At 60.0% G+C, this 12,177-nt stretch overlaps 1 protein-coding gene across 1 annotated transcript; it reads right to left on the reverse strand.

Annotated features, from left to right (window-relative positions):
• Nucleotides 1-754: 754 nt before the first annotated feature.
• Nucleotides 755-1,429, reverse strand: LOC120653375. The gene has a single exon (XM_039931132.1). The coding sequence runs from the start codon at nt 1,427-1,429 to the stop codon at nt 755-757; it is 675 nt and encodes a 224-aa protein (XP_039787066.1).
• Between the last annotated feature and the right edge of the window lie 10,748 nt (nt 1,430-12,177).

Below are 12,177 nucleotides of genomic sequence, written 5' to 3' on the forward strand. Positions count from 1 at the left end.
ACGGTGGTGTGAGCTTGTGGCGTCCTTGGTTGTCCTGCCGGAGCCTCAGCACCAAGTCCCTCTTGTTGAGGTCTCGGCGCCGAACCCTTTGCGCCTGGTATCTTCGCAGGGGCTGCTAGTACCGTGCTGAGTGTAGGAGCGCCACGTCTCGAGCTTCATCCACCTGATCCAGTGAATCCTCACGAGCTTGCTGGTTCTGCTGCTCTTGATATGTCTTGAGCCTCGGCGACCCATACTCCAAGTCAGTGGGGAGGACGGCCTCGGCACCATAGAAGAGGAAGGATGGGCTGAAGCCCGTGGCTCTACTCGGGGTCGTTCTTAGGCTCCAGATGACCGAGGGTAGCTCCGTGAGCCACCTCCAGCCAAACTTGTTCAACTTGTTGAAGATTCTTGGCATGAGGCCTTGTAGGATCATGCTGTTGGCATGTTCTACTTGGTCGTTTGTCTGTGGGTGCGCCACAGCCGACCAATCCACACGTATGTGGTAGTCGTCACAAAACACCAAAAACTTTTTGCCTGTGAACCTGTAGACTATGTCAGTGAAGAACAACAAGGCTTGCTCGAATTTGATCTTGCCGATGGGTCAAGCCTTGATCCACTTGGAGAACTTGTCGATCGCTACCAACAAGTGGGTAAAGCCCCCGGGCGCTTTCTGCAGTGGCCCGATGAGGTCCAATCCCCACATGGCGAAAGGCCATGTCATGGGGATCATTTGCATAGCGTGGGCCGGGAGGTGCATTTTTCGGGCGTAGAACTAGCTGCCCTCGCAGGTCCGCATGACTTCAGTGGCGTCGGTGACCGCGGTGGGCCAGTAAAAGCTTTGCCTGAACGCGTTTCCCATGAAGGTGCGTGGCGCCGCATGATCGCCACAAATCCCGGCGTGGATGTCCCGGATCAGCTTCTTGCCCTCGGGAATGGGGATGCAACGCTGTATGACTCCCGAGGGGCTGCGCTTGTACAATTCGTCGTCGATCAAGATGAAAGACTTGGCTCGCCTAGCGATTCGCCGCGCCTGAGCGCGGTCCGAGGGTAGGACCCCTCGGATCATCCAATCAAGGTACTGGGCACGCCAGTCTTGCGAAGGTGGGGCCTCATCAATCTCCATCACTTTAGCCTCGTCCGCCAAGGAGATTTCAGTTTCTGTGTCCATGGCCTCGGACCCCTCCGCCGAGGGGTCTTCGATCGAGGGCTCAGCAGTCGCAGCCCCCGAGGGTTCGGGTGCCGCTCTGGTGGCTTCTGCTGGACTCTTGAAGTCGACGGATGGCTCGGCGAGGTCACGGGCGAAAACATTCGAGGGGACGGTGGTCCGCCCAGATGCGATCTTGGCCAATTTGTCTGCTTCCTCGTTGTATTTGCGTGCGATGTGGTTGAGTTCGAGCCCATCGAACTTGTCCTCGAGGCGACGCACTGTGTTGTAGTACGCCTCCATTTTTGTGTCGTGGCAGCTGGACTCCTTCGTTACCTGATCGATGAGGAGCTTAGAGTCTCCCTGGACATTGAGGCACTTGACGCCTAGCTCGATGGCGATGCGGAGGCCGCTGAGGATGGCCTCGTACTCCGCCATGTTGTTGGACACCGGGAAGTGCAGGCGTACCACGTAGCGCATGTGTTCTCCGAGGGGTGAGACAAAGAGGAGGTCTGCGCCGGCACCGGTCTTCATCATCGACCCGTCGAAGTACAAGGTCCAGCACTCTACCTGGATCTATGGTGGGGGCAGCTGAGTGTCAGTCCAATCAGCATTGAAATCTGCCAAGACTTGGGATTTGACCACCTTGTGAGGCGCATAGGTAAGAGCCTCTCCCATCAGTTGCACTGACCACTTGGCTATCCTACCCGTGGCCTCCCGGTTGTGGACAATTTCTCCGAGACGGAAAGACGAGACCATGGTGACGGGGTGAGCTTCGAAGTAGTGGCGCAGTTTTTGCCGAGCCAGGTCTATTGCATAAAGCAGATTCTGGATCTGTGGATACCGCGTCTTGGTTTCAGACAGCACTTCACTGATGAAGTATACCAGCCTCTGGACAGGCAAAGTGTGTCCCTCCTCTTGTCTTTCCACAATGATGGCTGCGCTGACCACCTGGGTCGTGGCTGCCATATATAGGTAGAGGGGCTCGCTGTCCATTGGTGGTGTTAGGATTGGAGCATGAGTAATCAATACCTTGAGCTTGTCAAGGGCCTCTTGGGCCTCGGGGGTCCACGAAAAGCGCTCGGATTTCCTCAGGAGCCGATACAGAGGCAAGCCCTTCTCACTGAGGCGTGAGATGAAGCGGCTGAGGGCTGCTAGGCAACCCATGACCTTCTGCACCCCCTTTAGGTCTCGGATCGGGCCCATCCGAGTGATGGCCGAGACTTTCTCAGGGTTGGGTTCAATGCCTCGCTAGGAGATAATGAAACCCAGAAGCATGCCTTGAGGCACTCCGAACACGCACTTCTCGGGGTTGAGTTTCACCCCCTTGGCCCTAAGGCAGTCGAATACGATCCTGAGATCTGCTACCAGGTCATCCGCCTTCCTGGATTTTATGACAATATCATCGACATATGCTTCTACGGTTTGCCCGATATGATCCTTAAACACGTGGAGCATACATCGCTGATATGTGGCTCCGGCATTTCTAAGGCCAAAGGGCATCGTGACGTAGCAGTACATGCCGAAAGGAGTGATAAAAGAAGTCACGAGCTGGTCGGACTCTTTCATCTTGATTTGGTGGTTATCGGAATACCCATCAAGAAAGGATAAAAGTTCGCATCCCGCAGTTGAATCGACTATTTGATCAATACGTGGCAAAGAAAAAGGAACTTTCGAACATGCTTTATTTAAACCGGTATACTCTACACACATCCTCCACTTCCCATTCTTTTTCTTAACTAATACAGGGTTAGCTAGCCACTCAGGATGGAATACCTCCTTGACGAATTCGGCTGCCAAAAGCTTGCGCACCTCCTCGCTGATCGCCCGGCGCTTGAGCTCGTTGAAGCATCGCAGGCGCTGCTTCACCTGCTTGGAGTTCGGCTAGATGTCAAGGGAGTGCTCAGCGACCTCCCTTGGTATGCCAGGCATGTCCGAGGGGCTCCACGCGAAGATGTCGGCGTTGGCGTGGAGAAAGTCGACGAGCACCACTTCCTATTTGCTGCTGAGGGTAGCGCTGATCTTCAGCGCCTTGCTGTCGGGGGTGTTCTGGTCGAGGGGTACGTCCTTGGCACCCTCGGCAGGCTCGAAGCTACCCGCGTGTCGCTGCGTGGAGTCCATGGCCTCATTCGCCATCCTCTCCAAGTCTGCGACGAGGGCCTCGTCCACCGCCAAAGCCTCGGCATGTTCGACGCACTCGACGTCGCACTTGTAGGCGTGCTCGAACGAGGAACCGATGGTGATGACGCCCTTCGGGCCCGGCATCTTCAACTTGAGGTAGGTGTAGTTGGGGATTGTCGGTGTCCCGACCCGGGGGCCTGGATCCCAACTAGTAAATGCTGCGTGTTTCCTCGTCCCAGATGATGATGCAAGAGGCAATCACAGTAACGCATGGTTTATCCTGGTTCCGGCCGCAGGGCCGTACGTCCAGCAAAGGGAGTGTGCGAGGGCACTGTATTATCTTGCACCCGGGGTGCTTGTAGTAGGGGACACAAGCGAGGCGAGAGAGGGAGGAAAGCCCCCAGGTCTCTGCTAGAAGTGGAGTCGGTTGAGATGAGTGCTCAGTAGTGCTGAGAGTTCTCTGAGGGAAAATCAGAGAGCCTGCTTCCAACCTTGGATTGGAGAGACCCGATCAGCCCCCGCAAAAGGAAGCCCACCCTCTCCTTTTATAGTTGTAAGGAGGGGCGGCGTACATGAGTGTACGGGCGCGGAAGTCGTCGTTTTCCCCCGAATTGCGGGTACAGTGGTCGAACACTGTAGGAAGTGTACTGTGGGAAGGCGGCGCACGTCGCTGTCACCCTAGATTTTGTCCTTGGTCCCGTGGAGATGGCGGCGGCCGTCCTGCAGTGTCCGGGTGATAGTAATGGCGTGGGACGGTCCCGGACCCCCTGGTCGGAGTGCGGGCGTGCACATTAGAAGGTCCGGGAGCGCGTGGAAGTCCCGGATCCCCCAAGGGGGAGGTCCGGGGTCCCATCCGTACGTGCTGAGTGCCCTTCTCAGAAGGACACGTGATATCATCGGACCCCTTCCCCAGCGGGAGGTGAGTCCGGATGGTTGGTGTCGGCAGAACAGTAACGGGGGCGGCGCCAACTTGTCTTGTGCCGCGTTGAATGCCCACAGTGCTGCTACAGCGACTGGGGGGGCAGAGCAGTGACCGGGGTCAGTGGACGGGACACCGGTCACACCCACTGCGGGAGTGGCAGTCTGATGCCGCCCGTCCTTTGAGCCGTGACGGAGTGGCTGGCCTTTAATGCCTTCGTACGGTGGCCGGTTGGGCGGCGGGGCCGTAGAGACGGCCTCGAGCGAGGCGGAGATGGGCCACCCGCTCAAGGGCAGGTCCGCTGTCCTCGAACGAGGCGGAGATTGGCCACCCGCTCGAGGGCAGGTCCACTGTCCTCGAGCGAGGCGGAGATGCCTTTGCGCGGTCGAGGGTCCCGGGGGGAGCCCTCGAGCGAGGCGGAGATGGGTGACCCGCTCGAGGGTAGATCGGCTACCCTCGAGCGAGGCGGAGATTGTTTGGTGGGCCTGAGAGGGGTGCGAATGGGCCACATGCTGGGCTTCTTTGAGTCCTTTCCTTTCTTCCGGATTTGGAAGGAGGCCGGGGGCCTTCGTGGGCCCAGTTGCCTTAACATGTGTTTGTGTTTTCGAAAGTGGTCTTAGTACTCCAATTAGGGTGTCCCTAATTGTGGCACCCAATAGTAGCCCCCGAGGCTTTGGTCGAGTCATGGGATTCGTCCAAAGGGTAATTCGGCGGTTTCTTTCTCTCGACGTGTTTAGTCAAAGGCGCACACCTGCTGGGCGCGCCTGAGTACGGGCCCGGCGGGTGTGACAACACGCCGGTCAGGATAGTATGCCCGTGGTGTACTTCGAGGCGCGCGCCTCTTTGTTTGTTTGTTTGAAGGACAAGTCGTGTCCGCGTACTGAGGGGGGCCAGGGCGACGGTGGCACCTGCTGCGTGGTAGCTGGTGCTTTTATCGAGCTGTCCCGTGCGTAGGGCCTTGGCCCTGGCGTTCCTGACTGCTTTGCGGCGCGCCGTTCGAGGGCAGCCGGCCAGAACCGATGCTGCACCGCTTAGCGTCCAGGGGCTCAGCTCCGCTTTATTTCGTTCGATCGTGTCTCGGCGTGGTGACCGAGGACATCTTTTGCCCGTGGAGTGCCGTGTCATCACGGGCGACACAAGCCTGTGCTTTCCGACCAGCTTGGAGCTTGGTGCCCGGCACAGCTAATAATAGAGGTCGTGGGGTTTCCCCTTCTTCTCCAGCCTCCCAACTCTTTCTTCCAGCATTGCCTAAATCTTGTAATGTTTCCTTTGCCTTTTCGTGACCGACCCCCAGATGGGGTGGCCTGGCTTTTTTAGACTTTTGATGCTAGAAGAATGCTTGCGAGCGGCAGGGGAAGACCGGAGTGGGCGTGCGCTCCATCCCCCAGGCTCAGTGGGATCAGCAGAAGAGCATTGGGCCCGTGGGGTCATGCTTCTGCGATGTCCCCTAGCCTGAAGGGGGATGGAGACGCCTGACCATGGCGTTCGTGCCAGGTTAGGCGGCTGTTCTTTCCATCATCCCCCAGGCGACAAGGTTGCTCTCGGGGAGACGGTGCGGAGGGCGCTGTCCGCCAGCTCGACCCCCCGCGTGGTCTTCGGTGGAGGAGACGCTAGAAGAAGGCTTGCGAGGAGAGCGTCCCCTGGACCCGTGAGGTCTGGGGGCCACTTCTCGCATCCCTAGTAGCCTCGCTATTGCGTCAGCTAAGGGCTCGGTGCCTTTCTTCGTCTCTTGCTCCTCCCCAAGACAGGGAAAATTGCCACGCAGGTGGCAATGTGTTTGTATCTTTCGATGGCTTCGCGCCGGCAACCCTTTGTAATCTTCATTTGCATTTTGAGCAATAAAGTCCCCCTTCTTCTCCTATGGAGGAGATTACCGAGGGTACAGGGGCGTACATAGAGTTTACGACCCTCGAATATGTGTGAAGTCATTTTCGCGGGGGCGCGTCAGCGCACCCGCGGGTGTAGCCCCCGAGGCCTTGGAGGAGATTTTGTGCTCGTCCAAGGGCTGTAAACGTCGTCCCACTGGGTAGCTTTGCTGCGGCAGCTGCCCTGCACCTTTTTCAGCCGGCATCGTCACTCTTTCAGTCGGCCTCGGCATTCTCAGAGCTGGTACAGCAACCCGGCGTTCAGCTTGACCCTCAGGGGAACGTACGCTAATAGCGGTGGGTTCGGTTTACGCGTAGAGCTTCACAAGGGATGGTTGTTGATTTATTCGAGGGTGTGGTTGGAGCCGTAGTGTGCGGGGAGCCCCCGAGCCCAGGCCCGCATGAGGGCGTTCAGGGGAATCCTCGACTCCGATTACGACCCTCGTCGCCCTTCCGCAGGGAGGAGGGGAGAAGCGCACCATGCTACCCGTGCCCGGGCCGCGAGCTATGGTTGCTTCAGTGAGCTATTAGCGGATTTGTTCAAGCGGACGTCCGTGCCCCGTTCGATAGGGGTCGGCTTGTGGTCCATAGACACGTCTCATAAAGCGCTTGCGAGGGTTCGCTAGGCGGGGCTCGAACCCATTCGGTAGGGTTCGAGGGCTCGATGCTCTCCCTCGATGGGATCCCCCTTCTAGGCACCCTCGACTGGCCTTGAACACTGTGTAGGATGTCTCAAACTCCGCGTTCGAGGGTAGCTTGTACGGCACATCCTTGCAGTTCCTGACTCTGGCGATCTGAGGCGCCTGTCAAACCCCCCGAAGGGCCAGGCTTCGAACCCCTGATCAGTAAGGCCTCGGAATGCGATTCCTTCGGGGGTAAAGGGACCCCTGAAGGAATATTCCGTCTTGGTTTGAAACGACGCAGAGTCGCAAGTCGTGCGCGCGGGTCTTCCACTGGTGGTGGGCGAACGTGGCCCGATTCGTGCGGTGCGGCGTGGGCGCGCCTTTTCAGGCGTCGGCCTCGGGCAGACGGAGCGGCGTGGGCGGCGGCTGACGGATGGGATAACACAACAGTCACGTCGCGCCCGCCGGTTACCGTGCCGCATTTATCGCCGCGTGCGCGCGTGGGAAACTCCGCGGTCGTGGGGCCCACCCGTTAGTGATAGCAAAATTACCGCATTGAATGCGGTAGATTTGGGCCGCGGCTGTGGGTGCCCCCCCCGTGGTAAATAAATACGGAGAAGAAGGGGATGTTTTGGGTTCACCTGGCCATTTGCCTCCGCCCTGCTTCGCCTTCGCCTTCTCCGCCTTCGTTGCTTCCTAAACCCATAGCCAAGAGCGAGAAGGAGAAAGGAGAAAGAGAGAGAGAGAGAGAGACTTAGCTATATCGGAGCCTCCCTTTTCCCATCCCCCCTCGACTCTCGGAGATGTCGGACATCCAGGAGCCCTTGCCATGGGGGAAGTCCTTCGCCACCGTCGCGGTTCTGGAGCAGCTGGTCGCCGACCGGCTGCTGCCGCGGAACCCTGACGCGGGGGCGCCGACGTGGATTTCCCCACACCCGGATGAGTCTGAGCCGAAGCCCCCGCAGGGCTACGTCGTAAGCTTCGTGCGCCTCCACGAACGGGGCTTCGGCGTCTCCATCAGCAAGTTTATGAGGGCCCTGTACGAGTATTACGGAGTGGAGCTGCACAATTTCAGCCCCAACTCCATCTCGCAGGCGGCGGTATTCGTCGCCGTCTGCGAGGGGTACCTCGGCATCGACGTGCACTGGGATCTCTGGATCCACCTGTTCCGCGGCGAGCTCTTCGTCGAGAACGCGCGGAACCAGCCGAGGCGGTTCGCGCGCGCCGGTGGCCTGACGCTCCATGTCCGCCCGAACCGGAGGAACCTTTACATCAGCAGCAAGATGACGACAAACAACTCCGGGTGGAGCCGAGGGTGGTTCTACCTTCGAAACTTCAGTGGCGCGCTCCCGGCGTTTACCAACAAGGTTCTTCGGGAGCGTCCGGCGAAGTGGGACTGGGGGGTGTCGCCCCCAGCGCAACAAGCCAGGCTCGAGGACCTCACCGACGTGCTGGCGCGTTTGGCGAGGAAGGGGTTGACGGCGGCGGCCGTCATCGCGAACTTTCACCGGCAGAGGGTGATCCCCCTCGTGGAGAGGGCCCTGCCGATTTACCAACTCACCCCCGGAAGCAAGGTCGAGGGCTCGAGGACGTCGAGCAAGCTTCTTTCCCACACCAATGCTGCCCGGAGGGCGAAGTACGCGGTGGCGGATTTTCCCCAAGATCCCGCGGATCTATGGAGGATCAAGATGCGCCCCGAGCCGGGGTATATTTCCCTGGTGAGTTTTGGCTTCGAACTCGTCGTGCGTCGTGTAGCTCCTTTCCCTGACCCTATTTCATGTGTGTTGCACAGGGGTTGAGATGTGGCATTTCAAGGCCCCCGGCCCCAGAACAGCGTCTGATCAATCGCCTCCACGCGGAGAAGATGAAGAGGCGGAAGGACGCGGCGGAGGCAAAGGCCGAGAGGAAGAGAAAAAGGAAGGCGGCGCACGACAAAGCGCGCCAGCTCGCCCGGGCGGAGGGGAAGCCGCGGCCTGCCACACCTGAGTCCTCGGAGGACGACGACGAGGAGGCCTCGGATGCCGAGGACCACGCTCGGAGGAGCGATGGGGAAGGTGCGCGCGCGAGCCCCCCACCGTTCTACCTGTGGGACGAGGAAGAGGGAGCAACCGTGGCGCCAGAGGAGCCGGGGGCCGTAGAGGGGTCCTCGGCTAACCCCTCCCTCGAGGGTGTGGTGCGGGGGTCATCCTCGCCGGCGGCCGGCGAGGGGTCGCCCGCGCCCCAGGTGCGGACCCGCGGCTACGAGGCCGCGGGGGGAGAGGAGTCGTCCGCGTTGGCAGCCTCGAGCCGTCGGGCCGACACGAGGGGAGCGCCATCGGGGCATTCTTCGAGGGACAGCTCGATGCCCCAGGCTCGAAAGAGCGCCACGAGGAAGCGGAGCATGAGTGCTCGATCTGGGTAGGCTTTTTGGATTTCGTTTTTTGTTACGTGTTTGGTAGATTTCTCGATCCTGCTTAACTTGCGTTTCTTGATTTCCAGCCCCGGGGCCGTTCCCAAGGATGCAGTGCGGCTTGCCCCGGTCAAGGCTCTCAAGACCGGGTCTCGCAGCACTCCGCACACGGCGCCGCAGCCCCAGCCCGCCGTGGATCTCGAGGCGGCGGCTGCTAGGCTACGGGAGGCCATGGCCCGAGGGACCCAGGCGGCGCAGCAAGCCCGGGCACAAGAGGAGGGCGACGCTGGCCAGAGTGGCGCAGAAGCGGCTGCTCAGGCGGCCGACGCCGAGGAGACCGGCTAGGGCGGTGCTGGTGGCGCTGCCCAAGCGGCCATGGGAGTTGCGGCCGGTCAGGGCGATGCGGACAGCGCCGCCCGTCCGGTCACAGAAGGAGAAACTGGCGGGGACGCGCAGGAGCGCCCTGCCAGTCAAGCAGCCGAGGAGACCCTCGTCTTCGAGCCCTCGAGGGCCGAGGACGAGGGCCTCACAGAGGACATGGCGCGAGAGGCGCCAGGGGTAGAAGGAGCCCCCATCTCGGAGCCCACCGAGGCCCGGGACGAGGGTACCGTCGCAATAGTGCCCGTGCCAACGGCGCAGGAGGGCGCGATGGCGGTGGTGGAGCTGCCGGACAGCAGCGGGGAGTACGGGGACTCGATGGATATCGACCCCGCTGCTGCGGCGAGCGCCGCCGCACACATCGTCGAGTTCGCGTCGGCCAGTGCGGGCGTGCTCGAAGCGGGGGCGTCCGAGGGGAGCCACCTCGGGGTGATCGTCCCGTCCGGTGTCCCCTCAGAGTTCCTTCGCAAGGAGCAGGAGGAGGAGGAGGCCTGGAACAAGCAGATGGGCGTTGGGCGCGAGATCTTGCAGGCCCTCGACCGCGCCTATCAGCTCCATCAGAATGCAGATTACCAGGTCAGCCAGGTAAGTATTTCCCCCCGGAAATTGCTCGGATTGGTTTTAACTTTTCGCGCGTCTTCACCCACGCCGTCCCCCTTTGCAGCAGCTGAGGGAAATCTCGCGCGAGAAGAGCGCCGAGATGAACCGACTGTACTCCCAGATGAGCCAGCTCGGGCAGCACAACGCCGAGCTAGTGCTCAAAAACATCGATGCCAACACAAAAATGGCCGATCTGGGAGCGCGTCAGCGGGCGCTGGAGGAGGAGCTGGCGCGGGTTGCTAGGGAGCGGGACGTCCAGAGGGCGGCAGCGGAGGAGAAGGCCCGAGAGGCCGAGGCACAAGCTGCCGAGCTGCAGCGCCTTCGGACGGCGCTCGAGGAGAGGGCTCGCGAGGCGGAGGGGCAGAGCGCTGAGCTGCAGCGCCTCAGCGCGGCGCTCGAGCAGCAGAAGGGCGAGCTCCTCCATAAAGAGGTGGCCGTGGTCGCGCTCACCGGGGCGCTGCGGGAAAAGGGCGAGGCCCTCGAGGGGAAGGAGGTGGCCCTTCAGAACATGGGGGCCGTCCTTAGAGAAAAGGAAGCCTCCTTGTCCTCGCTCGAAGAGGCCGCCCGTATCCAGAGGGAGGAAGCGCAGAAGAACCTGGCGGGTGAGTACCTTCGATTTTTCGTTGATTTGTTACTTTTCGTAACTGACGTTGATTTCCTTTGCTCAGAGCTGAGGCAGAAGGTGGCGGACGAGACCACGGTGAAGGAAGCGGTCCATACCGCGCTCACGGCGGCACAGATGGAGTTTGCGGAGCTGGAACAGACCGCCATGAGTGTGTGTCAAGAGCTCGAGGGGGAGGGTGCCGTCTCGGGCAGTTCAGTGATCAGCCGCCTGCGCGCGCTGGGTGGCCGGATAGCCGAACACGCCAAGAGCACCTTCCGCCTTGGTGTCCTGCGGGCTCTCGCCGTGGCCTCGACGCACTACCTCATGGATCTCCAGAGGGTGTCGTCGGGGTACGTTGTTCCCGATGATGCGGATGCGGACGCCGCGTCGGTCATCATGGACGAAGCCGATGCAGCCGCAGAGGAGTTCGCCACCGTTCTTGCCGAGAAGCTCGAAGCGGACATCCCTCCCATCGCCGAGTTCGACGCCCCTGAGGGCCCGCGAGGGGGGGATGGTAGCCTGTTGGAAAGTTGGGCCTCGAAGCCCATTGTAGATAGATTAGTGTTTATCATAGTCGTGTCTTGTAATCGCACCTTATAAATATAAGAGATTTGTTTTCGTAATTTGAATGTGTGGCCCGTCGAGGCCTTGTGTGATCGAGCCTGTGTTCCTTTACTTTATTTCTGTGTTCTTCGTATGCAACTTAGATAAACATCTGCGAGGAAGTTCGCGTTCATAAGCAACGTAGGCGTAGGGTGGTGAGGGGGGTGCCGTATCCCGGAGGCGTAGGCGGCCCCACGACTCAGCCAGCCCCGTACCGTAGTTGCTTACGCCTCGCGTCCGTTTTTTCCAAGGATACGAGAAGCTTAGGGTCGAGACGGAAATATTTCGAAAAAACATTGGCGACTTTTTGGGGACGTTCGGGGGTTCCCCCCGTAGTAGCCCCCGAGGGAGGCTCGGCTTTGCCGAGGGTAAAGCCGAGCGTACCTCAATGTTCGTGCGCGCCCGAGCCCTCGAGGGTCGGGAAGGTTCCCAAAAAGTGATAAGTGAAGGGTGCTTCCTTATTATTTCGGGAAATTGAAAATGCGATTACGAACAATACAGAAATAGCTTGAAATGCTTAAGGATAGAAACGACGTAGCTGTTGTATGTTCCAAGCGTTGGTGAGGACTTCGCCGTTCTCGTTTGCCAGCTTGTACGTGCCGGGCTTGAGTACCTCGGCGATTATGTACGGTCCTTCCCATGGGGGGGAGAGCTTGTGGCTGCCCCTGTTGTCCTGTCGAAGCCTCAGCACCAAGTCCCCTTCGTTGAGATCTCGGCGCCGGACTCTCTGCGCTTGGTACCTTCGTAGGGACTGCTGGTAGCGCGCGGAATGCAGGAGTGCCACGTCTCGAGCCTCGTCCACTTGGTCCAGCGAGTCTTCGCGAGCTCGCTGGTTTCGCTGCTCTTGATATGCCTTGAGCCTTGGCGATCCATATTCCAAGTCGGTGGGGAGGATGGCCTCGGCGCCATAGACGAGGAAGAACGGAGAGAAACCCGTAGCTCTGCTCGG

Source organism: Panicum virgatum, chromosome 1N (assembly GCF_016808335.1).
Source record: "Panicum virgatum strain AP13 chromosome 1N, P.virgatum_v5, whole genome shotgun sequence".
Lineage (NCBI taxonomy): Eukaryota > Viridiplantae > Streptophyta > Magnoliopsida > Poales > Poaceae > Panicum > Panicum virgatum.

Excerpts from the sequence above, each read along its gene's own strand:
- LOC120653375 (XM_039931132.1), bottom strand. The coding sequence starts at position 1,429 with ATGGAGGCGTACTACAACACAGTGCGTCGCCTCGAGGACAAGTTCGAT.